This window comes from Carettochelys insculpta, chromosome 1 (assembly GCF_033958435.1).
Source record: "Carettochelys insculpta isolate YL-2023 chromosome 1, ASM3395843v1, whole genome shotgun sequence".
NCBI lineage: Eukaryota > Metazoa > Chordata > Testudines > Carettochelyidae > Carettochelys > Carettochelys insculpta.
In genome coordinates this window covers 170,435,604-170,463,031 of record NC_134137.1, presented here as the reverse complement: position 1 = coordinate 170,463,031, position 27,428 = coordinate 170,435,604, and the positions used below count along the sequence as shown (strand labels likewise).

The 27,428-nt window shown below is 49.7% G+C and overlaps 1 protein-coding gene across 4 annotated transcripts in view; it reads left to right on the top strand.

The window, feature by feature from the left end:
• Positions 1-543: 543 nt before the first annotated feature.
• Positions 544-27,428, top strand: part of DIPK2B (divergent protein kinase domain 2B) — a 48,834-nt gene continuing 21,949 nt past the window's right edge. For 3 of the 4 annotated variants that reach the window (XM_074995230.1, XM_074995247.1, XM_074995220.1), the window contains exon 1: positions 15,243-16,050. In XM_074995230.1, coding sequence (XP_074851331.1) covers positions 15,824-16,050 — 227 coding nt within the window. In that variant the 5' untranslated portion in view covers positions 15,243-15,823. Of the gene's footprint in view, positions 914-15,242; positions 16,051-27,428 lie in introns of those variants that run through there. The other variant, XM_074995238.1, reaches the window with a different exon arrangement.

Below are 27,428 nucleotides of genomic sequence, written 5' to 3'. Positions count from 1 at the left end.
GATGTGGGGGTGGGAGCTCCTGCAGCAGAGGCTGAAATGCCTTTACCAGATACATTCGGGCGTGTGTGAGACACGAACCGTCACACATGCACACAGGTGACAAGCAGGGGAGCTCAAAAAGCGCAAGACAGCCTGAAAAAAGACCCAGGATATAAACGTTCTTTGAAAAAGATCTCATGATTTAGGCAGAGAGGCACAAACTCATGATTTTGGCACCCACTGGGGAATACACAAAAGGCTCCTAAAATCTACAGCTGGCCTGAGAGTCCAGTCGTAGAAAACAGGCAGTGAGAGTTGTCACTGGCGCTCGCTGGCTGGCCGGTCCTACTGGCAGACTGTCTGGTGGAAGTTAAGCAACAGCAGCATTTTAAAACAGGGGCCTTGCTTTTGCTGATTTGGCATCCCTGGAAACAGAAGTGAAAACTGGAAGCCAGCAACTGAAATTGGCTACACTTCTGTTTGGCTTGCTCTGTTCCCATTTCCATGGAAACAGAGGTCAGAGCCATGAAAACAAGACAAAGATTTTAGAATATGATTTTTCAAAAAAAAAATTTAACCCTTGCTTTAGTTTCACTTTCAGGATGTCGTCGCTGGCAGCAGCAGCTGAAGCCCAGCCGCCGAGAAGGAAAACGAAGACCCACCCTTGGGTTCCAGCACATGATCACCACTGGGGTTCCGGACATGAGAGGCCATTGTCTTCTGGAGCTGGCCAGTCGTATGCCTCCCAAAGGACCCCATCCTGCAACAGTGTGGCCCCTACTTCTACGATTTGTCTTCTAGATACAGCCCAAGGTTAAGGCTGTTGTGCTATGATTGGATTTCCCAGCAGGAAGAAGGAGACCGGAGAGAGCAGCCACAGACAGCAGAGAGGGAAGGAAGCAAGAGACGGAGTGTGGCACAAAGGAAGGGAAAGGTTTGTTTGTTTCCTTGGGATAAATTAACTATGTGGATTCAGACAGAAATAGTAAGGAAGCTGGTCATGCCGCAGAGTAGCTCAAGTGGAGGAAGTGGCACCTCCTCCTTTTAATGGGTACTTGAAAAATTATTCTTCCTGGTTCGAATACTGGAGAGGTTGTGGCTGAAAAACCTATTCAAACGCAACACGGGGACTTGCGTAGTTTCTCTCATTTATTTCTTGACCTACAGAGCCTCTGTCAGGGTTGTCACTGCTTCACAACGCACACTGTTTAGTATGTATAGGACACGTAAAGTCGTGCTGTAAAGGTTTTACTGGCAGAAGACAACATTACTCATCATGGGATGATGGAGTCAGGGGTGAGTTATGCAGATCATGCTAGAGAGCAGCCAATGGAAACATTTTACCACAATACACCACCACATATTTTTCTTATGGCATGTTTTACAGGAAGGCTATTTAAGAAAAAAAATTGGCAGTTTTATTATTTTATATATACACTGTTTGTCATGTCTCTTGGTGGCAAAAATCAGGCTTGATTCATGAACGACTACTCTTGTCACAATAGGCGTGCGAATCAGTAAGGCACATGGAAGAAAAGTAAATTGCAATAAAAATGTTTAAAATTCTAATTCACAAAAGAATTAAATACTCTCCTGAAATTGGAGCTGAGGAGGCTAAAACCTCACCCACCATACTCACCAAATGCCTGCCTGCCTGCCTGTAACAGTAATCTGTAAAACACCCGTTGCCTTGCCTCCAAAACAACTTGATTTTTCCTTCCTTGGAGAAAGTCAAGTGATGGCTGCTTGTCACTTTAGGGCAATCAGGACAGGCCACTGAGTAAGAAAGCTGTAGGAAACAGTGCAGTGTACCCTCAAGTCTACCCTCTGGCATTATAGGGGCAAAATCATCTGCGTGAAATAACCCTGGTGCCAGTGATTTGAGTGTTTTGTCACTGATTTCAGTGGGGGCCAGGATTTACTCCTCCATGAAGAAGCTCCTAGATGAAACACCAGTCACTCAAAAAAAAAAAAAAAAAAACCTTCTCAATAGTTTTCCTGTATGTAGGGTCACAAAAAGAATTGTCAGATTGGCGGTGACCTTTCAAGATGTGTTGGGGGTGGAGGTGGGGGATGAGTGATTCCACCTTCCTCTCCACCACATGAATCATTGCCAGGATTACCTGGGCATCTCTCATTTAAAGAGTTGCTGGCCTTTGTGGGGGTCTCAGGCAGTAGCACACTTCAGTGCCTCCTAGCCTCTGCTTGTGGCACATGATAGATTGGTCTCCCATAGGCTGTAATACTTTGGTCTAATTTCAGTCATACAGAGGAGCCTCTCTTTAGTCACCTGTTTTTTAAAATCTTGGTCTAGATATTTAGACCCTGGCTGAGCAAAGCGTGTAAGCATATAAATAAGTCCCTGACTGAAGTCAACAGCCCTTATGTACTTGCTTAACTTTAAGCACATGCTTAAATGCTTTGCCTCAGCACTCATGTAATAATCTCAGGGAGTGTAAGGACTACGTTCTGAGAGAGAAAACCTCAGGTTTTGGGAGAGAGGTAGAAGATACAGAAGAAAATTGATTTATTTCATAGCTATGAACATTTCCACATCCAATTATTACCCTTTTCAAATAAGCCATATTTAAAGATCGTACTTTTTGCTTGCACTAGATGCAAGGTGTATATTGACTCTGGTTTAGCACCAAAGGGAACTCATCAAGACTGGTCATTGCATCTGGGAAAGGGCCCTCCTCAGACTTACTGGTAAACAACAGCTGGCAACACTAAAAGCCAGCAGCCGCAGAGCCTGAACCTTTGATACAGTCAGGGAGAGCACATCTGCAGTGCAAAGCTCACTTTTGAACTCCTCCAGCCCTCAGCTAAGCACTGGGCCAGTGTGATGGGATACATCAGAGTCTCTGTCTTCTCGCTAATTCTTTTCTCTCAAGGGCAACACCACCAGGCATCCCGCTTGCGTGCACAGATAGACGGCAATGAAATCCGTGGTAATTGTGGGTTTATCCTCCTGCACAAAAAGAAACTGTACAGAGATTTACAATTTGTCAGACATGCCCCACCAAATTATTATTATTAAATCACTCACATCTGGTGCCAAAATGACTCAACAAAGTTCTGTGTTCCTGTCACACAGTTAAGGGTCTTGATTTATGTTTTTGTTGTTTTTTAAAAAAAAATAGTTTGTTCCATTCACAGGCCATTGCTTCAGAAGGCTTCATTTTTAGTTCTGTATGCAGTAGTCTAAACGTAGCTTGGTTTCCAACGAGAAATGAACTTTTGTAAGAGTTCTATCCCATTAACTGGCCTGCTTGTCACGGGGCCTCCCCACTGCACTATTTTCATATTAGAGGAGCCAGTTTGTTTTGCTCTGTGTCTGACTTAAGGACGAATTTGAAACAAAATCTGAAGTTCTGATGCCAAAAACCTAAGCCTACAATTTCCCTTTTTAATCTTTTGAACTATTGGGACACAGAGATGATTCGACATCTCCAAGAAAAATATTGTGGGACCATCTTTTCCCCTAGAATATTGCACCGGGAACATGTCTTGTTTTATTTTGAAGGAGTGTTTTTTTTGTCTTGTTTTGTTTTTTAGTACATTTTTGCTTGGAAGGGGATCCAGTGACTTTTTTTAGCTGCCTTGTCCGAACACTGTTCAGTGAATTAATTGCATGCAGTTGTCTCAACTGTGGTCACATATACTCACAAGTTATATATGATTACAAATGAATAACTGGTCTGTTAAATGTTTGGTTCTCTAGAATATGTTCAGTGGTTGTTTGCAAACAGTCTGTTGCCTACTGGTTTTACGAATTTTCCTCGATCCTAAACTGAGCTTTTCTTCCAACATATCATCTCTCTTCCTCTTACCTTCTATGGCTTGTGCAAGGACTGCTAGTTACCAGTCAGCCTGACTGCATGAGAAATGGTTGCACTGACTCCCAAACTGTTGGATGTTCTGCCAATTTTCGTCTCGCTCTCCTTTTCCACTGGCCCCTGGGCCCGAGATCCCCTATAACCCTCCTTCCGTCTCAAAGAGTACTGACGTAGGCAAGTGCAGGATCCTGTTCCACATTTCAAGCTTCTTGGCAGGGTCTCCTGTGGAAGCTGCATTCAAACAGTAGCTGAGGGTCTTTGGTGGCCTTTTGTACCAGTCTTTCTGTCTCTTGTAGACTAAAATTGACCTTCAGTGGCCACAATGCCAGCACCATTCAACTTTTCTCTTTAGCTGCTTTCTAGCAGAGTGTCAGGGGATCTCAGAACAGCAGGTATCTCCTTTAGCAGCAGTAGCAGCTGGGTGTCAAGATAAGCTGAAAAAGGAAAGACGGGTTATGATATGTCAAGCCCCCCAGAGACACAGAACTGCAACTATTGTAATTTTGTTTCCCTCAGGTTATTAATATCCTTGAGGAATTGTGTAGAAGGCTGGCCAAACAACAGGAAACGTTTCCTGCAAAGAATTTCAAACAAAAATGAAGAATTTTTGTTCTTTTGGAAATTTGTCCTTTATTCATCTGATTTTCCCACTCAGGGATTCAAAATGAAATCAAATTGTTCCGAATTTCACAGAATTGCATATTGTTCAGCTTTCAATTTTCCCTGCACTTCCTTTCATCTCGTTCTCATTTCCTTTTGGGTTTGTTTGTCTCTCCTCACTTCCCCTTTCATCTCCCCTCTCCCTTTATGGGGGAAAAGGTTCAAAGGACCATCGGGGTGGAAGGGAAAGAGACAAAGTATAAAACAGATCTTTTTATTTCAATGCAAATTAGAGCCAGTGGATTGTGCTTCAAATTGATTCAAATGCTTTCATTTAGACTCAGTCCAAAAAAAAAAAAAAACAGAAAATTCCGAAGAAAATTTTCATTAAAATGTTTCTATCATTCAAAATGTTCTGATTTTCAGAGCATTCAGAAATCCATTTTCACCGACAAACTCACTATGACTGCCAAGAAGCTCTAATTATGAAGCCATGCACCATGCCTTCATCAGGACTGAAGTGCAAAGCAGTGCGCTGTCGAGTCTGTACTGGTCACTTGGTAGCACTTTGCTATGTGGAAGCTGATTATTACTGAACCCATTTTTAGCATCATCATGTCATGCCAGACCCTACAACTGCCAACTTCATATTTCAAACATAAGGGTCTGTTTTCTTCACACCCCAGCCGTATCTACACGTGCACGCTACTTCGAAGTAGCGGCACTAACTTCGAAATAGCGCCCGTTACGGCTACACGCGTTATCGAAGTTATCCCCATGAGGGGATAGGAATAGCGACGTTCGAAGTAGGGACCGTGTAGTCGTTACGCGTCCCGCAACGTCGAAATTGCGGGGTCCTCCATGGCAGCCATCAGCTGAGGGGTTGAGAGACGCTCTCTGCAGCCCCTCAGCTCAATGGTGGCCGCATGGAGCGGCCCCTTAAAGGTCCCCTCCCCCTCCCTTCCTGTGCAGGAAGCTGAGAGCGCGTTCAGGCAGCAGCCCAGACACGTGGCCAGCCTGCACGTCCCTCAGCAGCCACAGGACCCTCAATGGCCGCCCGGCAGCCCCCCCAGCGCCCCCAGGGGACCCCCCCCCCAAGGGGAGCCAGGGCAGCCAGCCCAGCCAGGCGGGCAGCCAGGCTGGCAAGTGGCAGCGGGGCCCCTCCTGGATGGAGGCCGAGCTGCGGGACCTGCTGGGGCTCTGGAGCGAGGAGGAGGTGCTCCAGGTAATGGGGAGCAAGAGGCAGAACGCGGATGCGTTCGCTCGGCTGGCCGAGGGCCTGGCTGCCCGGGGTCACCCTGCCCGCACTCCTGATCACGTCAGGAGTAAGGTCAAGGAGCTGCGGCAGGGTTACTCCCGGGCCCGGGATGCGGCCAGCCAATCTGGGGCCACCCCCGTCACTTGCCCCTTTTACAGGGAGCTCAGGGACATCCTGGGCCCCCGGCACACCTCCTCCCCTCCGGCCACCCTTGACACTTCGGCCGACGAGCCCCAGCAGGCCCTTCAGCCAGAGTCCGCCCCGGAGGTAAGCCCCGCACCCCGGGGGCCCCCCCCGGAGCCCACCCCTGGGCCATCGCGGCAGGAGGAGGAGGAGGAGGGGGGCTCCTCCTCCGCAGAATCCGGGCTGCAGATCCTCCTCCCGCCATCCCGGAGCAGCAGCCGGACCTCCGCCCCCCGGGGATCTCCGGACTGTGGGAGTGGACCGACAGGTATGTACCCCCCTCTGGTGTACACCCCTGGGCTTGAGGGGCGGGGGGTAATAGATATGTGTCCAGGGCCCCCCACATGCTCACATGGCCATGGCCCCAAGGACAGCAGGGCCATGTCCCTCACAGCAGTGCATCAGCCCCTGCTCCCCCCGCCACCCAGCACGACAGTGCCATGCCCCATCCCCGGGGCAGGGGGGAGCGGAACCTCAAGGGGCCCCCGGGAGGAGCGGGTGGGACACCCCGCAGCAGCAGCATGTGATGGAGTGGGGGGAGTGCCAAAGGGAGACTCAGGCTACATATGAGCAACAAGAGCTGAATAGCTCCCAGGGGCAAAGGATGATCGTGGGGCTACAGCTGGCAGGTGACACCTCTACCCTGAACAAAGAGGAGGGAGGAGCCGAGCTGGCTTGGAATTGAGGGGGGAGGGCAGGGGCCACAGGTAGAGGCTAGGGGAAGGGAGAGCTGGAAGGCAGCCAGCCTGAGGAGGGGGAAAGCTGCATCCCAGAGGGGCACCCCTTGGGGTCTTCTCCCCACGACGGGTTGGAAGGACTGTCTCTTCTGACAGCTGGTGCTGTCACTCCTGGGAGAAACTGGGCATCTGTGGCCTAAGAAACCTCTCCTGTCAGACTCTGCGGAGTGAAGTGAGAGTCGCTCCCACCAGGGGACGGGGTGCAGGGCAGGGGGATCCCTGAACCCCATCCATCACAGCAGCATCTCCCGGGGACGGGGATGGGGAACCTGCAGCACAGGGCTGGGGGGACAAAGGCCACGGCTCAGGGCCCACACTAACGCCTGTCTCCATTCTTCTTCCCCCCCCTCCTCTCCTGTGTCCCGCACCTGCACCATCGGAAGGACCGGAAGAGAGCGCCGGCGAGGCATCAGTGGTCCCGGCGACCCCTCCGGGGCCATCGCTCCAGGCAAGCCCCTCGGCCAAGGACCGACCGGCCCCACGGCGGGCTAGACAGCGGACCCCGCGCCACCACCAGCAGACAGCGACGGACCCCCAGCTGCTGGCCATCCACCGTCGGCAGCTGGAGGTCGCGGAGCAGCACCTGCACCTGCAGAAGCGGGCGCTGGCCTGGCGCCAAGAGGCATGGGGGGCCTACATGGAGACTTTCAACCGTCTGGTGGACTACCTGGCCCCTCATGCCGCGCCGGCCGCCACAGCGTCCGCCCTGCCTGCTCCACCCGCCGCACCACCAGCTGCTCCGCACGTCGCCGTCCCGTCTGCCATTGCCCCACCACCCACCGCCGAGGGCCGGAGCGCCGAGGGACCCCTGGAGCCACCTGAGACTTGCCGGGCATATCTTCCGGTCCGCCCCACCCCCAGCCAGCCCCAGACAGGGCTGCGGCCGCGGCGGGGCTCCCGGCCGCCCACGCCCAGTGCCGGACTTTAGGGGCGAGGGGCCCGGGATGTGGCCCCCACCTTGTATATAGTTGGGACTTATTATTTTGTGCCCCCCGTTTGCCCCGTCCCCCCCATGTAAATAGTTCTCCCCTTTATCATCCCTGGTTTTCTTTTTATTACTGAACACACTTTTTTATTACTATTGTTTTATTTGTACATATTACTTTGGTTCCACACATGTTGTATATAGTTTGTTCTTGTTTTATTTATAGTTAAAAAAAAAGTTCTTAAAGAAAAAGCAGTTTAAGGTCAGCCACAAGTGCGTGCTGTCATTTGTCCAGGAAAAGTGGGAGGGGGGTGCGGTTGCGTGCTCCATGGTGTGGGCGTTGGGGCAGGGAGTGTGGTGGAGGAAGGGGTGGGCAGTGGGGGGCCTGGCAGAGTTCACCCCGCGGCCTCATCATCGAAGTGGGCCCGCAGGGCCTCCTGGACCCGGGTCCCTTCAGGGTCCACCTGCCGACTGGGGGCAGCGGGTGGCTGCACATCAGCCCTGCCGGCCTCCACAGCCCAGCCCTGGAAAAAGGCCTCCCCCTTGCTTTCCACCAAATTGTGCAGGGCGCAGCAGGCACCCACAATCAGGGGGATGTTGTTGGGTCCCGCATCCAGGCGGGTCAGGAGACATCTCCAGCGTCCTTTCAGGCGGCCAAATGAGCGCTCCACCACCTGGCGCGCGTGGTTCAGGCGCTGGTTGAAGCGCTCCTGGCTAGCGGAGAGATGGCCCGTGTACGGGTGCATGAGCCAGGGCCGGAGGGTGTATGCCGCATCTGCGATGACGCAGAGGGGCATGGTGGTGTCCCCCACAGGGATCTCCCACTGGGGGATGTAGGTCCCCGCCTCCAGCCGGCGGCACAGGCCCGAGTTCCGGAAAACCCGGGCGTCGTGGGTGCTGCCAGGCCAGCCCACATAAATGTCCTGGAAACGGCCCCGGCTGTCCACCAAGGCCTGGAGGACCACAGAATGGTAGCCCTTGCGATTGATGTAGCGTCCTCCACTGTGGTGCGGGACGCGGATGGGGATGAGAGTCCCATCCAGAGCCCCGAAGGAATTGGGGAAGCCCAGGGTGGCAAAGGCCGCGATGGTGGCATCTGGGTCCCCCAGCCTCACGAGCCTGTGCAGGAGCATGGCGTTGATGGCACACACAACCTGCAGAGAAAGCACATGGGACAGCACCAATGAGGGGTGAGCAGGGTGTGCGTGGCCCTGCCCTGCTCTCCTCTGCCCTCCTCTGCCCTGCCCTCCCCACGTGTGTTCTCTTACCTCCATGAGGACAGCCCCGACGGTGGCCTTGCCAACACCAAACTGCTGTCCCATGGATCGGTAGCTGTCGGGAGTGGCCAGCTTCCAGACAGCGATGCCGACCCGTTTCTCCACTGTGAGGGCACGCCGCATGGCGGTGTCCTGGTGCCTGAGTGCGGGGGTGAGCCACTGGCACAGCTCCATAAATGTCTGCCGGCTCATCCTGAAGTTCCTGAGCCAGCGGTCGTCGTCCCACTCCTCAAGCACCAGCTGCTCCCACCAGTCGGTGCTGGTGGGGTGGCTCCACAGGCGGTGGCGTGTGAGGCGGGGGGGGCGGGGTGCTGCAGGGTTGGGGGTTGAGCCCTGCTGCCCTCGGGGCAGCTCCTCCTCCGGTGTAGCAAGGAGGTACTCAGCTGCCTCCCGCATGGCATGGATCAGGGCAAGCCCTGCTCCTGCCGGGAGGGCTGGGTGGACCTCTGGCTGCTGCTGCTGCTGCTGCTGGTCGATAACTGCGTCGCCCGGGGTCTGTGTGCCTATGGCTCTGCAGATCGCGTGCTGTGCAGGCTGAGTGTGTCTGGGAGGGGCCCTTTAAGGGAGAGGCTAGCTGTTGCCCCGGAAGCGCTAGTCCGCCCTGTGACCCTGTCTGCAGCTGTGCCTGGCATCCCTATTTCGATGTGTGCTACTTTGGTGTGGAGATGTTCCCTCGCTGCTCCTATTTCGATGTGGTGCTGCCCAATGTCAAAGTTGAACATCGACGTTGCCAGCCCTGGAGGACGTGTAGATGTTATTCATCGAAATAGCCTATTTCGATGTTGCTACATCGAAATCAGCTCTTTCAATGTAGGCTTCACATGTAGACGTAGCTCCCCACTGCACCCCTCCTCTTCTTATCATCATCAGCATCAGGATCAATAGGTAGTATTCACCTACATTCACAAGAGGTATTTCTTGCTGCTTTTTTGCAGCACTGACCAACCCTCAATCTTGCTGTACAGAGATGAAAAAATAAGGCCCGTCTCGTGTAATAAGGAGCCGTTGGCAAACCTGGAGTTGACCTACACCTTGTGCAATCTGTTTCCCCTTTCATCTCCCAAGGCCTCGCATTGGCCATTCAGGGTGAAAGGCCGTGGCAGTAAGGCAAGAGCAGGCACAAGTCGGGACCGCAGGCCAAGAGCAGCACCTCACTAACCAACAGAAACACTTCAGCTTATTTTATTTTATTGGTACACGAATGTTGCAGGTGATGCAGCAACCTTGAAGCCCACCATATCACCGTTCCGTCACCCAGCAACCCAGCCCTCTACTGATACCACAGAGTTATTTTAGAAAGTTTTGGTCTTGGAAGAGAACTCTAGGAGCTTGCCTCAAAACCAGGTAACCTGGCACTGAGATACTGGGCTAGCAGGCGCCCTGGAAAAATGGTCTATTGGCCAAGCCAAGAATGAGGTGTTTGCTTCTGTTTGGAGGAGAGAGATTGTGGTCTGGTAAGGCAGCTTCCTTCATTTCTCTGCACCTGTTTCATCCATCCTTCCCCATAAGCTGTTTATGGAGAACGGGTGGGGATGTTTCTATTTCCTGCTGCATATATGCACTTCCAACTCACAGGTAAAGTTTAGAACATTAATCTGCCACAAATCTTGAGCCACCGAAAGCCATGGGTCAAATGATACTCAAACCAGTGTCACTTCGCCATGACAGACACGGGGTACATGGCACCATGAATTCCCCTTCACTACAGGCCACATCTCAGTTCAAAACTGCCTGAATCTGTTGAGGGTGGTCCGTAGGACACCTGTGTGTGTGGCAGGAGGAGCAAGGTGGGGGGGACTTGTTCTTGTTGCTGCTGCTGTTTAATTTCTTGGCATTTGGGAAGGGTAAGGGTCTGGAGGAACAGTTGCTTGTATTCCACTAGTGCGGAGATAAATTAGTGTTTGTGGACTTGGAAGATGGAATCTCCTGTACAAAATGTACCTTAATGATTAGCCCACCAACTGCTGCCATGCCTGCTGACAGCCGCTGAGGAAAGCATCACGCTAGTGAACTGTACCTGCTTCAGCATTCAGTAAGGAACACATGGAAAATGCAGCACAGTCACCATTCACGGTCCCTAGAGAATTGGCCTCACACTGCAGTCGCTGCTGCTTGAAACACCTGAGAACTGCTGGACCAGGTACCCCACTAAAAGCAAATGGAACTTGTCAGTGCTAAGAGGCACACAAAAGCATTCACCACCACTCTGTTTCACCCCTTTCTTGCCCACTGCTAAAGGGAAGACAAAGCACTGGGGGACGACTTCTCTGCTACACCCAGTTTGTACCAAGCAGTTGATCAGGACCCAGTTAGAGTTCAATGATGCTCTGCCACAGCACAACTTAGAGCAGCCCTGGGACTGCTAGATTATGCTGTGCTCCAGAGGCACCCCTCATCACCCACAACATTTCTCCCTCTCCTGACCACAGGGCAGCACAGGAGCTGTTCTGCTGACTCTGGGAGGATTCCTCCATGCCAGACCAGTTGTTCCCAGTGAGGGAGTTAGGAGAGGTTTCTGCTTCCTTGGCAACACATGACTGACAATTCTCCCATCTCGGTTGGAGGAAACCCTGCATTAGAAACCTTTCCAAGAAAGCCTGTCCTCCCGCCTTATTTCAGCACGACTTTGATACCATCACACAGGCATTTGGACTGGTTATGTTTCATCTAGTTATACTTTTCTGTTTGGGTCACTGACTCAGTGGAGGTGTTGTACTTCTTCAGTTAATTTTCTGATGTAAAATGTCTTGCAAGGCTGCGTGAAGGCGATGTAAAATTTCCTAGGCCAGATCTTCCTAAGAATTGGGCACCTGGAACTGCAACAGAAGTCAGTGGGAGATGAGCATGCACAGGGCCTCTTGACAATCCAGCCTAACGTGTACCATTTAAAAACACACGCTGGACACTGATTTTAAATCGATATATAGGTTAAACTTCTGTCATGCAGCACTCTCTTGTCCAGCAGCATCTATTGACTGGCATGATTTTTGTCAGCTGGACGGCCACTTATCGTGGGTGTGGCCAAGATTCCCGCGGTCCCATAAAGTTTGTTTCCAGCCACCAGTCCTGGCTCTCAGTGTTCTGTGCTGTTATTTAGCTGCAATTTACCTCTAAATGTCTTCTAAGAGTCCAGTAAGCTGTGAAGTGTTGGTAAAGTGCTAGGCAATATTGACCTCCTGTGGTCCAGCAAATTCTCTCTTTCGGCACCTGTCAGGTGCTGGACTAGAGAGGTTGAAGCTGTATTACAATGCCTAAAGTAATCAGTTACTGGAAAGAGTATGTTTGACATCATTGCCTACAGTGCAGGCAGCTTTAAAAAGGGCACGTTTGCTTTAAAAACATTTTCCCTTCTGGGAAATTTGGGGCTGTAGAGATTCATAGCTGACATTCTACAGCCACTCTGAGTAAGCCTGAATTTACAAAGCTTCCTTTGCACTTTTGTAAGCATAATTTAATGGTGCCTATTTGCTTTGTCTGCATTCAATTATGGCATGAGTCTAAACAAAAAGCCCTGTGGAAATTTTAAAGCTACCTAAGCTCAAACTGAAGAATTAAATGCAAAATGGCAGCAGCAAGCTGGAAGGTGTATTCTTCCCATTCCCACAATCCAAAACTTCATGCTTTTACTCCACTACAAAGTGATGCAACTACTATACCATAATAAGAAAGAATTCATACATGGAATAGTACTGTACTTTGCAAAAACAGTCTTTGCTCTGTATTCTTAACTCAAACAATAGTGCAAAACCAATGATTGTTACTGTAGTTTGCCACAGAAGAGAAACATCATTGGTGTACAGATATATATTTTTAACTCAATCAATACAAATGAACACAGTGCTTGCAGAAAAGACCAAACTGACAGCTCGGAGGAACGAAGGCCTCTCTCTTCCCACAGACTATCTGATTTCAAGGTTAAAGCACAGGTCTGGGAGTGAAGAATTTTGAATCTCAATTGTCAAAAGGAGTCTAAAATATGGTTCAAAAACAAGCCACTAAAATGATAAAAGGAACTAGAAGATGGGAGACAAACAGCCTGAGGGAATTTAATGTCTATAGCCTGGGGAAAAGCTGGTTAAGGGGAGGTGCTGTCACTCTTTCACTGCAGAGGCAGGGGCTGAAGGAGTGAAAGCTACTGTTTTCTGTAGGTGGAAAACTAGTAAATGGCCTGGCACAGATGCATCTCTTCAGTCAGATGGCCCCTTTCATCAGTTGATTTCAAAGATCTTTATAAAGGGGGGTAAAAAGTCATTATCTCCATTTGACCAATGGAGAACCGGAAGTCCAGGGAGATGAAGTGACTTGGCCAAGCTCACAGGCAGGGCAGTGGCAAAGCTGGGAATAGAATTTTGGTCTCCTAACTAGCAATATAGTCACTGTATGCGACAAGCATCCCAAAGGGTTGGGCTCACGCCACCAACCAAGCAGCCACAGCATCTCCAACATCAACAGGTGCCATGGGTTCAGGCAGCCTCTCAGAGGTGAGGCGAGAGAATGGGGCCATGGCCTCCACAATAACTCTCCCCTCCATGTCTAGCGCTCAGCCCCAGTGGCCCATTCCCATGCCCAGCAGAATCAGATGGGGAAGGTTCCCTCCCTACCTCTCTGTGTGAGGAAAGGGGAAAAAAAAAAGGTGTCAGGCTGGGGGTCTCCTATCCACAGCCAGGACCCAATGGCCTTCTCCTTCAACCTACCAGCGTTAGTCCCATAGCTGAAGTGGTACTGGTTGAACTTCTCTAATCTGTAATTCCCTCATCCAGCAACATCTGTAATCTGTCATGATTTTAGTTAGCCAGGCAGCCTCTTATTATAAGAGTGGACAAGTTTCCTGCAGTCCCATAAAGTTTGTTTCCATCCACCAGTCCTGGCTCTCAGCGTTCTGTGCTGTTATTTAGTCGTAATCGGCCCCTGAATGTCTTCTAAGAGCACAATAAGCAGTGGCAGTGTTGGTAACGTGCTAAACAATATTGACCTCCTGTGGTCTGGCAAATTCTCTCACCCAGCACCAGTCAGGTCCTGAGGGTGCCGCATTAAAGAGGTTCAATCTGTAGACATCTGGGCTGCAAATTCAAGCTTCAAACCCTAATCATAATGCACAAAAGCAAGTGTCACTGCTCCACATATCATTTGCTTTGACATTTTTGCTCTTCCAAGTACTAGAAAATTATTTGACCAAGGTCATGCCACACGCCTGAAGCTGAGCAGGGAACTAAAGCAGGTCTTTTGCACTCCAGGCCAGTGCCCTGTTTACTAGACCAGGCCAATCTTCCCAACCTGGGAAGGATCCCACAAATAGCCTCCTTCGTACACAAGCCTAATTCACCCCTCAGAGCAGATCCGTCCTGTGAATGGAACGGGGGGGGGGGCATGGGGGAGGGAAAGTGTGATATCACACAATTAAAGGACGGATCATAATGCAGTTGCACAAGAGGGCTGAAAAAAGGCTGCATCCTGGCATTTCTCCAGCTTCCAAGTGTTTGACTTTACATCCTCAATGGCACTATTGTTTTAACCTAGCGTTCTGTTGTTAGTATGAACTACAGTGTCTGCCCAATCATTAGAATAGCAGGCAGGAGATGGATTTTATTTGGATAGTCAGGATTTTGGCTACTCTGGAGGTGCAGGAGCTGTTCAATAGTAGAATGTCCTCCCCTTCCATTGGGACCTCATCTTCCGCCTTGCTGTGCCAGCCAGGGGGCACCCTCTGTTCTGTGCTCCAAACCTCCACTTTATTTGAATCCCTGGCTGGTGCCCAGCAGGAAGTTCATGCTGTAGAGGGCAGTATCTCATGCTGGAGAACAAACCAGAGATTCCACTGATGCACAGGTTTGGATATTACGGTTTTGGATACAAGGGAGTATTCAGTATAACTGCATTTAACTGCCATTGCAAGCTTCCAACATCTCCCCATTGCTTTCTCCATTTTGGGTGGGACTATAGGTAAAATTTCCAAAGTCACCTAACTGAATTTGGCACTTAGGAGCCTAAGTCTTACTGATAGTTACGGGTTATGCCTGCACTGCAATTAAACAGTGGTGTCTAGCCTGTGTCAGCTAATTGGGCGGCGGGGAGGGGCATAACATTGTAACGTTGAGGTTTGATCTTGTGCTGCAGACTGGGCTCTGGGAACCTCCCCCCTCGTAGGGTCCCAGTGCTTGGGCTCCAGCCAAATCCCAAATGTCTACACTGCAATTTCATTGCTCCACACCCTGAGTCCACAAGCCTGAATCAGCTGATGCGGGACGGCACTGTAGACCTATCTAATGCCCATTTTCAAAATCAATAGGAGTTAGGCACCTAAATACCTTTGAGATTCTGGGCCATTAAAAAACGGGAAACATTTTCCGAACCACCTGTCCCACTGACCACAACACATTCACTCCTAGGACAGTGCAACAAATCTTTTCAACTACACAGTGACTGAAAAACAAGAGAAGAGCAATTCTGCTGTTAAACCACAGCCAAGTTCCCCTGTTAGAAGGTGAGCAGACTGGAGTTATAAGAAACTACACATGCTGGAGCTCAGCAAAGGCCTTTGAAGCGTGCTTTCCCCAGGCATACAAACAAACAAAAAAAATATGAAATTTTTAGCTCCAGTTAAAAATTCATGCCTTTGTTGCACTGTTGTCCCAGTGGAGGTGGTGCTGATGTAAGTGTCCTCTGTATGCCCTGGGCTACAGCAGCAACATTTGTCTGCAGATAGTACAGATGAGGACTTCTTGTTGTTTTCCAAGTGTGATGATGGGTGGGGTCAACAGGGCCTGAAACAGCTGCATGAAGCAGAGGAAAGGTAACTATGGTAACCCAAGTTATCTGCATCCTCCATGCATTTCCTCATACCCTTGCCCCTCCGACATAACACACGCCCAGAATGCAAACCTATAGAGCCGCCAACCAGCTGGCAGGATGGGAACAGTTTCTGGCTCTTGTGAACCAAAATCCTCTCTCTAGTTTAGGGATTCACAATTACAAACTGAGATCACCTAAAGCTCAGAGAGCACAGGGTAGGATCACAAAAACCGTAGATGGGGTGCTGGATGTATTTCTTTTGCTTTAAAGTTCTAGGTTTATTGCAACTGATTCAGTTTTTGACCCTGAACTGGAGTCCTTTCTTAGAAGCAACAATTTTTCCTTCTGCCATGCCCCATGTCAAACCCAGCTACAATTTTGGCCGGACTTTCCTGGGACTCGATAAATGTAATGCCTGCATCGGAACATCGATTTGCAAGAAATTCTTTAAAGAAGAAATAAGGTCAGAAACTCAGCACAATAATTTTGAAAACTCTCTCTTGTAACATGAAAACTGACTTAACGTTTATTGAAAAAACAACTCAAAACGTAACTTAGTCCCAGGTTTCAATTACAGTATCAGCTTATTGTAAATGTACAGTAAACTCTTTCACATGTGGCATTTTATTATCCAGAACCCTCAAATAACTGGGCATTTTAACCGTAAGTAGATTTTAGTTATGTTTTCCATAAGTACAATACCGTGAAAGTAAATACAAAGAAATTAAGCAAATACAGTGTAAGGTTACAGTGTACAGTACTACTGTTGGTAAATAAAGTACTCTGCTTACATTTTTTTTTAATTTCTTAATATCTAATCTTGTTTTTCTTTTGTGTTATGCATTGCTAGGTATACCCCTCCACTATCCAGAATATTTAAATATCCAGAAACCTCCCAGTGCCACAGCTGCTGGATATGAAAGAGTTTACCCTATTTTTAAGGGGACAATCACCATCAGATCTGAGCTCTAAATATTATTTTAAAAAGTCTAGTCAGTTAACTTTCTGATAAGTTAGTGTTGACTCAATTCAAGAGAGTGGGGGTGGGGGGGAGAAACGGTTTGCTTAGATATTGGTGGAATTATTTTCTCCTTAGCAAGTGACCAAAGAGAATTTCTCATTGTGATTATTAGCTACTAATAGATTGTATTGAGTGACTGCAAATATAGCCTAAATATTAAGAGCTACATTTTCGAAATGTGATCACCCTATGTATCACGTAAAATATATAGAATTTCACGCATTTGTTTTTTAAGTTCAACCAAGATATAAATCTGCAAGCACAAAAACAATATGTTCTTTTGCACATCAGATCCAAAAGGCAATTTGCATGTGGAGGTTTCATTCAGACGTTGAGGACAAGTGCAGCTACTCCACATAATTTTACATGAATTAAACATGCACTTGAGTAGTTATCAGCTTGAGCTGAGAATTTTCAGGCTCAAAAGCCGAACACACCATATGAAACTAGAGGAAATGTTACAATGGTCCAGCAGCAGACAAAAGAGATTTACAGGGGAAAGGCTGATTGTTTTCATGATGATTTGTAAGCACTCACTCTCTTACAGATCTAAGAGCCGCAGGCATGGAGGAAATTACTGTAGTAAAGTTGTAGTTTTAAAACACTAATATAAGTGTAGTAATGTTAGAAAAATTACCATTTTTATCTTTAAGATATCATGTAAAATATGCTATAGTCAAATCATAAGGCTTTTTCTCAGACAGGTTTAAGAATATTACAGTATTGTCAATCATTATTATTTGTCCTGTGGTGATGGTGAAAGGTGCCTCTTTGAAAGGAGCTGTTCGAACACCTAACAAAAAAGAGGATCCCTGCCCTGGAGAGTTTACAATCCTAATCAATCTGGTGTTCCTACATTGATTACCACCTATCTCAGTATGTTAAATGGGACCAGGAGCAGAATACAGTCCTACTCAGTTTAAGAAAGCAGACACGGTCCAATTATTTTAAAAAATAATAAGATGTATGGAGATACACATCTCATGGACCTGGAGAGGGCCTTGGGTCCAGTCCCCTGGCCTCTCGGCAAGACTAAGCACCCTCCTTCCTCTCCCTTTTTTTTTTTTTTGAAAGATGTCTGTCTGCCTGCCTGCCTGCCCCAGATGCCTAAATGGCCCCCTCAGGGACTGAGCTCACAAGCCTGGGCTTAGCAGGCCATTGCTCAAACCACTGAGCTATCCCTCCCCCCTTTGCACTATGGTCGGGCAGAGTGCATCAACAAGAATCAGCCCCATAGTGGTAGGCAGTTGACAAATGAAGTACAGCCAAAAAAGTTAGCCTATGGCATGGAGACTGCTCTGCCTCTTCCACACATACAGCTCCCAGGGAGTTTAAAGCCAGAAGGGACCACCAGACCATCTAGTTCAGTGGTTCTCAACCTGTGGATCAGGATCTAAGTCCCTTCTCAGCTGGTATTTAACCCCACACAGGGGCTCAAGGCTATGAGAGGGAAAGATGCCTCTTCCCCAGCATGGACCTGCTGCAGTGGGGACTAGCACCTCTCTCTGCTGGCCACAGTCCAGACTTGTCCCAGATGGGGGAGAGCTGTCTCAGATCCAATCCAGCCCCAGTATGGCCCTGCTGGTCACAGGGGACAGGTGCCCCTCCCACAGTCTCCACCCAGTCTAGCCCAGACTTGCCATTGCCATAGAGTGGTGCCTGTTCCCCGGCCTAGTCCCACTGGAGCTGCCGTCACCACAGAGAGATGCCTCTCCCCTGGTCCCTAAGTGCCGTAGTGAAAGAGGGCTTGGGGCAGTCCTCTCTCCCCAGAGCAGCCTGTTCCTCATGGTTCTCATCCCAGCTCTACCCCAGAGACCACACCTCCAGCCAGAACCCTCACCCCCTTAGGGATGGATGACAGAGTGGGTCTCAGAAGACTAGAGAAGGGCTAAAGTTATGGCCATCTTTAAAGTGGGCAGGGAGGAAGAGCCAGGAAGTACACAAATTAGTCAGTCAGATTTCAACTCCCAGGAAGCTCCTAGAACAATGTATAAGATACAGTGTTTGCAAGTACTTGGAAGACAAAGAGGTAATCCCTGGCAGCTAGCATGGATTCACTTAGAACAAATCAAGCCAAATCAGCTTGATTTCCTCCTTCAACAGGGTAATTGGTTCTGTGGATTGAGGGCAAGCAATAAACATAATTTACCTGAACTTCAGCAGGACTTTTGACACAAGCCCACATGACATTCTGATAGGTAAGCTGGAGAAATGCAGGCTCAGAGGAACTACACTTAAGAGGCTAGACAACTGGTTAAACAACTACATGCAAAGAGTTATTATTAATGGAATGATGTCATATTGGAGAGAGGTCTCAAGCAAGGCCTTGTAGGGACGTGTGCTGGGTCCAGTGTCATTTAGCTTCTTTATTAACAACTCGGATGTCGGAACAGAGAACTCACTGAACAAATCTGAAGAAGCCGTGGGGGCCTGTAGTGGGGGTTGCCAAGCCTTTGGAGGATAAAGCTACGTTTTAGAGGGGGTGCTGATAAGGGGAGAACTGGGTTACAGAAAACAAAACAAAGGTCAACTCAGACAAATGCAAAGTGCTACCCTTGGGGAAGAAAAAACCAAACGTACAAGTACTGAATGGGGGATAACTGACTTGTGGAAGGATGTGGGAGGTGGGGTGGATCTTGAGTCAGCAATGTGATACTGTTGCAAAAGAAAGCAAGTGCCATTTGGGCACACAAGTCGTGGAAAGCAATAGTACTGCTCTACTTGGCTCTGGTTAGGCCTCAGTGGGAGCACTGTGTCCAGTTTCGTTCCCTAGTTTACAGAAGGGACATAGCAAAGCTGGAGAGGATCCAGAGGTGAGCCACAAAGATGATACGAGGGACATCATCCCACAAGCCACGTGAGCAAAGGCTGAAGGAACCGGGGATGTTTGGCTTGGAGAAGAGGAGATTGAAGGGTGATACAATAGCCATCTTTAAATAGTTCAAAGGTTGCCACAAAAAGATAGGGAAAAGTTGTTATCTCTTGCCATAGAGGAGGGGACAAGAGGTAATGGGTTCAAACACCAGCGTAGCAGATTTAGATTGAAACTCAGGAGAAATCTCTTAACAGTAAGAACTGTAGGACAGAATAGCCTGCCTAGGAAGGCTGTGGAAACTCCTTCACTGGAGGTTTTCCAAAGGAGGCTGGATTGCCCTCGGTCTTGGATGGCTTAGATACAACTGATTCTGTACCTTGAGAGGAGGTTAGATTAGATGGTCCTGGAGGCCCCATCTAACCCTATGGTTCTACGATACAGCGCCAATGCACTCAAAGTGAACATGTATAAGGGTCAGGGCTAAAAGCTTCCAACCTTAGTAGCAATTCCCAAACCCTGGTGAGTGGGGCTTTGCTTTCTGAGCATTCAGAAGCTCCAAATTAAGCAGTTCAAAAGCAAAGCTTGATGGCCATGATTGTAGGCCAGTAGCAGCAGGAGACTGGACGCAAGTCTTTACTCTGTGAGGTGGGGGTGCATGGAGGGAGGAATGACACTGCTTGAAACAAGTAAAAATAAGGGAATTTTAACTGGAGAAAAAAAGATAAATGTTCTGGTGTAGTTCTTTGTGCAACAAATTCTTCTCTTAGCTCTAAAAATCACCAGCCAGGAACAGATTAAATATACTAACACTGAAATAGGATCCTAGAATAGAGACAATCTAATTAATTCCCTCATCCTCTCTCAGTGCTGTTTTCCTGACTGAAAGTCAGAGGTTTCTGCTGTAGCTTTCAAACATACTGGGTGCATCTACACTAGCCAGTTGATTCGAAGTAGCCAGCACAACGTCAAAATAGCACACGTCGCGTCTACACAGACCATGTGCTATTTCGACATTGAAATTGACATTAGGCAGCAAGACGTCAAAATCGCTATTCCTATCCGAAGATGGGAATAGTGCCCTACTTCAACGTTCAACGTCAAAGTAAGGCATGTGGAGAAGGTCTGCATCACGCTACTTCGAAATAGTGGAGTCCTCCATGGCGGCAATCAGCTGAGGGGTTGAGACGCTCTGTCCACCTCCTGCAGGGCACTATGGTTCCCATGCGCAGCAGCACTTAAAGCACCACGGATGCGGATTTCCTGTGGCAGGAAGCTAAGAGCGTGCAGGCAGCAGCACACGCACGTGACAGCCCTGCATGCCCTCCACAGACCCCTGACCCCTTCAACCAGCGCCATGGCATCCAGCCAGCCCCCAGGGCTCCCCACCCCCGAGGGGACCCACGCACCCCCGGCAGCCAAACAAGGGACCAAAAAGGGACAGGGCCCCTCCTGGTTGGAGGCTGAGCTCTTAGGCCTCCTGGGGCTCTGGGGTGAGGAGGAGGTGCTCCACACAATGGCGAGCAAGCAGCAGAACGTGGACGCATTTGTCCAACTGGCCAAGGACCTGGCCACCTGGGGTCACCCTGCCTGCACTCCGGTTCACACATGTAGCAAGATGAAGGAGTTGCAGCAGGGTTACGACTGGGTCCAGGACTTGGCCAACTGGTCTGGAGCTGCCCCCACCACTTGCCCCTATTACAGGGAGCTCAGGGCCATCCTGGGCCCCCAGGCCACCTCCTCCCCCCAGGCCACATTGGACACCACAGCTGAGGAGTCCCAGCAGGCCTCAAAACCAGAGTCCAGGCCAGAGGCCAGCCCTGCACCCCAGGGCCCACCCAAGGAGCCACCCCTTGGGACTGCAGAGGAGGGGTCCTAGCAGCAAGGAGAGGGGGAATCCTCATAGAGCTCCCCTCCCAGAGCACCAGCCAGGCATCCACCCACATGGGTTCCCCCAACCACAGCAGTGAACAGTCAGGTACGTACCCCACAGGGTACACACCCCAGGCCACAGGGTGGGGGCACCAGACAATACCGGGAGCCCCACACACCCCCAGTAGACCCAGCCACAACACAGTCCAAGATGGCGGCATGGCCATCAGCGCCCATCAGCACCCACACCCATGGACAGCACTGTGCCCTAACCTCAGGAGCAGGGGGACCATGCAGTACCCAATGGGGACACCACACCCACCGATGGGGACGGAGACCCAGCACCCAACAGGGACGGGGCGGGGAATGGGCCGCAGGCCAGGGCACAGTACTAACAGCCTTCCCCTCCCTCCCTCCCTCCCTCCCTGCATCTGCACCATCCGAGGCCCCAGGCACCCTCCAGAGTTCCCGAGAGCCCACAGGAGGTCAGGCACTACTAGTGCCCTGGGACACCACCAAGGCCAGGATGGGCATGCCACCGCCAGACCCAGGGGCTGGCCCCCATGGACCCCCAGCTCCTGGTGGCTCTCCAGCGGCAGGCAGAGGTGTCTGAGGAGAGGCTCCACTTTGACCGGAAGGAGTCCACCTGGTGCTGGGCAGCATGAGAGGAATTCATGGGCGTCTTCTGGGACATAGCTGGGTGTCTCCAGGAGGCTGTCGCCCAGCTCCTGCCCTGTGCTGGCTCCCCTGCCACCCTCCTCGCCGCTCCACCCACTGCCCCTCCCACCACCCCACCTGCCACGCCACCTACTGCCCTGCCTGCCAGCCCCATAGGGCCACAGCCCACTAGGGCTGAAGACCGGCTGGTGGAGGCATCCCAGCCGTACATGCCAGTCCTCCTGGCCTCCAGCCAGCCTCTCTGTGGACTGAGGACAAGGGGGGGCCACAACCCAAACCCAGCAGGGGTCACGTCCATCTACACCCACCCCAGATGGTCCAACAGCCGAGCCATCCGCTGCCCCCCCCCATTTGTATATAGTTATCCCCTTTACATATATGGGTTCCAGTTTTTGTTGTGCACATAAGACAGTTTACCAGTTTTCAATAATCCACAGTTTTATTTTCTAAAGAACCTGAGGTCCAGATTGAACATTAGGAAAAACTTCTTCACTAGGAGGGTGGTGAAGCATTGGAACGGTCTACCCAGGGAAGTAGTGGAGTCTCCATCCCTGGAGGTGTTTAAGTCTCGGCTCGACAAAGCCCTGGCTGGGCTGATCTGATGGGTTTGGTCCTCCCTTGGGTAGGGGGCTGGACTTGATGGCTTCTTAGGTCTCTTCCAGCTCTGTTGTTCTATGATTCTGATTCTATGTGTGCTTGTTGGGGGGATGAGGGCAGTGTGCGGGAGGCCCTCTGGGGAAGGCCAGGGAGGTGCTCAGGGGTCTCCCTACTCAAAATGGGCCCACAGGGCCTCGCAGACCCATACCCCCTCACAGTGGGCCTGGCGACTGGGTGCGGAGGCCATCTGGGGGAAGCCCATGCCAGCGTCGACTGCCCACCCCTGGATGAAGGCCTCCCCCTTGCTCTTAACATTGTTGTGGAGCATGCAGCATGCACCCACAACCTGGGGGATGTTCTGGAGGCCGACGTCCAGGCAGACAACAAGACACCACCAGAGGCCCTTCAGGTGGCTGAAGGTCCTTTCCACCACCTGGCAGGTGTGGTTCAGTTGGATGTTGAACCTCTCCTGGCTGGCACTGAGGTGGCTGGTGTATGGGTGCATGAGCCAGGGCTGGAGGGGGTAGGTTGCATCAGCCATGAGGCAGAGGGGCATGGTGGTGTCCCCCAGAGGGAGATCCCTCTGGGGGATGTAGATCCCTGCCTCCAGCCAGCGGCACAGGCCCGAGATCCTAAAAATGTGGGTGTCGTGTGTACAGCCGGGCCAGCCCACGTAGACATCCTGGAAGCGGCCCCGGCTGTCCACCATGGCCAGCAGGACCATGGAGTGGTAGCCTGTCCGGTTGATGTATTTTCACCCGCTGTGGTCCAGGGCACAGATGGGATGTGGGTCCCGTCCAGGGCCCCAAAGCAGTTTGGGAACCCCATGGTGGCAAATCTGGTGATGGCTGCGTCCAGGTCCCCAACTCGGATGACCCTCTGCAGCAGCATGGCATTGAGTGCACGGACCACCTGTGGGGAGGGAACACAAGCACCCCAGGCTCCTCCAGCCTGTGACCCCGTCTGTGGGCTTTCCTGGCCCTTTATTTTGACGGGGAGCGCTTGTGTGTGTGTGGACGCTCCGTGTTTCCTTCCCGGGTGGCTCCTTTTGACGTTCCCCGTTGCTACTTTGATGTTGAACATCGATGGCAGCAGCTCTGGAGAATGTGTGGATGATATGCGTCCAAGTAGCCTATTTCGATGTTGTTACTTTGAAATAGACTACTTCAATGTACTGTGCTAGTGTAGACATAGCCACTTTGTTTTGTTAACGTCATTTCATCTATTCACCCAATGGCGTCCCTTGCTGACCCTCTTTTAGCTTCAGTCTGTTAACATTAATTTGTGGTGAGATGCAATTAAGAAATGCTTTCCTGTGCTCTCAGGGGTGATTATAATTAGGGTTTTGTGTTTTGGTTTTTTTATGGGCACCACAAGTTTGACGTTAGGGTAGCAAAAGGTTAGAGTTCTCGCCACATTATTCAAGCGCGTTACTTGCAAGCTACTCAGCTGTGCCCCTAAATTACTACATACGAAATGTGTGTGTGTGGGCCGGGTTGAGGGGGCCGATTGAAGAAAAATCTTCAGAATCTAATTACATGGCCCATATGCTCCCCTCCTGAGCAATATTGTGTGGATGGGAACGCAAGAGTGGAAAATCTCCATGGCTACCCAGATGCTGCTGAATGCCCAGAACATTCCCCCCCCCGGAACGCCCAGCTTCCCTGCCCCCCAAGAAGCAGGTAGTTCAGGCACCCAGTCTCCCAGCTCCTGCCCATCTCTGTGCTCCTGTGAGGTACCTCATCCTAGCCACAAGAGCACAGCAGGCGCAGAAGCCATACAGTCACTGGCTGCCAGACTCCAGCTGTGCCCCGTAATGCAGTGGAAAGGACTCCTGGGACGCAGTGGGCTTGTCTACATTAGCTCCCTACTTCGAAGGGAGCATGGTAAGTAGGGTGCTGGGAGTTTACTAATGAAGTGCTGCCGTGCATATGCAGCACTTCATTAAGCAAATTCCCCCCTGCGGCAACGTTGAAGTTTTAAACTTCAAATTGCTGGCTCACGTCCAGCTGCAGCTCACCCGCCGGTACTTTGAAGTGCCTTTACTCCTCAAAGGGAGCGAGTGTAGATAAGCCCAGTATGTGTTAATTTTCTCCCAAGCAACAGCAACTTTTCAGGAAGTTTCCCTCCTTCAAGGGTGGGGAGGAAGCCAGGCCATTTACAAAACAGGCCCCCAGAACAGGAGACATCCTGTAAAGTAGAGCTGGTTGGAATTTTTCGGTGGAACAGTGTTTCTGTTGGACAACATTGAGGGGAAAAAAAAACCCACAGAAGAATAATAAAAATGAAATCCTCCAACCATGCCTAAGTGACAAGTGATGCGACGTGATCAGGCATGTGTGGTGTGATTTTAATAATGACATTTCTTATTTCCAACCCAAAATTTCAGAATGTTTTCCCGTGGGAAATGTGGCTTCTCTTTCCACTGCAGGATGAATAGAAGGGTCAAAGTGTCAGAATTTCCCATGGAATAAAATCTGAATTTTGACCAGCTCTGCCCTATTGTCCTCTTCCCCATCAAGAGGTCTTCACCGTAGCATCTGCTGCAGGTTCTGTGCCCTCCACTCTGCACAGCATGGATCCAGGTTGCCAGGGAATCCTCTGCGCTATCAATTTTTGCATGAACCACCACACTGGTTTGTAAGGAAAGAAAAAGCAGAGGCAGAAACAAAGGTGATTAGCAATTCACATAGGGACTAATTAGTGCTGTTCAATGCATTTGTTTTGAATGCATGTAGAAAAAAACCCCACAATTCAGTCCTCAGTGCGTTCACTTCACAAAATCACCACCCAGTGCAGCATGGTATCCCAACAGTAGGAGTACCTGGAATGGAGTGGGTACATGCCCATTCTGCCACCAGCACTGACAACCACTACTCCACTAGGAACTGTAACGATGAAAGGAAAAATGAGGCACTGGTGATGCAGTGATCACGCTGGAAATTCACGAAAGAGAGCTTAACTGGCAACCCTTCCGATTCCCAGACACATGATCACAACCTAAACTGAGATTTGGGTTCATACCCCAGTCTTCTGTCAAAGATATGCAGAGCTTAAGAGTGAACATCACATAATGGGACATGTAAACCAGACACTTGTGTATACGTATGCACTTTCCACTCATCTAGGGGCCACATGGCTGTGTGCAACAGATGACTCACCCATATCACTGGTGTGCACATCTGTGAAAGTTTGGGCTCAAAGTGCAATACAATCAGGAGCTGGTACATGGAATTCTTCAAATGACATATTAAGGAAAAGTCCATGCTACCTTTTCAGTGCAAATTAGTGCTCCTGTAGCACAGTTTTAACAAAGGGGATAACAGAGGTGCCTTGTGACCATGATCATTCAGCTTCCCAGAGTTGCCACATAGCCCCTTGTACTCACCCCACTGCCAGTATTTAACTCTGTCCTGTAAAATGCTTGGCAATAGCATGAATATGGAAAACGCTTTATAAACTTAAATGTTAAGCTGCTCCTTCTAAACTAGTCCTACTTTTGGAGCTCAGTTTTGTCTTACTGGCTGTATGTATAGTAGCGACTCCTCAGCATTACTATAACCCTAAGATATATTGCACTAAGGCTACGTCTACACTTAGAGAAATCTTCAATATAGCCATGCTAATGGCCATTTTGAAGAATACTAATGAGACACTGAAATGCATATTCAGCGCCTCATTAGCATGCCGCCGGCTGCAGCACTTCGAAATTACCACTTTTCGCTGACGCGCAGCTCATCCAGATGGGGCCCTTTTTCAAAGGACCCCGCCAACTTTGAAATCCCCTTATTCCAGCAGATTGGAAAAAGAACCCCCATGTGGATGAGCCACGCGGGAGTGAAACGTGTCAATTTCAAAGTGCCGTGGCTAGTGGCATGCTAATGAGACGCTGAATATGCATTTCAGTGTCTCATTAGTATTCTTCGAAATGGCCATTAGCATGGCTATTTCAAAGATTTCTCTAAGTGTAGACACTGGCTAAGTGAAGAAAAAGTGATTTTCAATCAGAATAGCTACAAGGATAGGACAGACACAAAGTGGATGAGGTTCTCTCTGTTACTGTGCCAACTTCTGTTGGTGAGAGACAAAAGCTTTGGAGCTAACACAGCTCTTCTGCAGAGGTGGGCCAGACCTGCAGAAAAGCTGTGTGTCATGCAACAGATGTTACCTCACCCAGCTTGTGTCTCTCTCATATCTTGGGACCAATGCTACTGCACAGTGACACAGACTTGCAGAACTGTGTGTTCTTCCACAGATATCTTTGAATTTTGCTTTTGTTTCTAACAGCAGCACCATACACTGTGGTAATATGGGCTTTAATCCTTTTAATCATTTATAACTGTAGCATCTACATTCTCTGCACAGAATTATGAGATGAGGAAACCATAGGGACCCAGCATGGTTCTGAACAACAGTGTTTACTAACTATACATAACCATACCAGGCCTACCTACATATCTCCACTGCTACTCTGGCGTGGATCTGGTGGCTTCTGAAACAGAGGACAGGCTGACTACACGGGTGCTCCAAAACTATCTAAAGAGTGACTACCCAAATCCTAGCACAATCACAACTCTCATTTTCCTCTCTTTTTGTAGCAACCAGCTATAAGCATGAAATGAAATTCTGTTTAGTTGTCAAGTGTCTTTCCTCTATTGAACATGTCCATTTTTGTTAGCGTGGGGCTGCTCATAATTACAAGGCTACAGTGCTGAGTTTTTGTTGTAACACATCACACACACATATTCTTAATGTAAGTTTTTCCAGCAGGGTTGGGGAATGGGGAGAGAGGAAAACTCATAAAACTAAATGTGTTCATGTCATTTTCACTAACCCCCTCGGCAATTTAAAACCTTTTTAG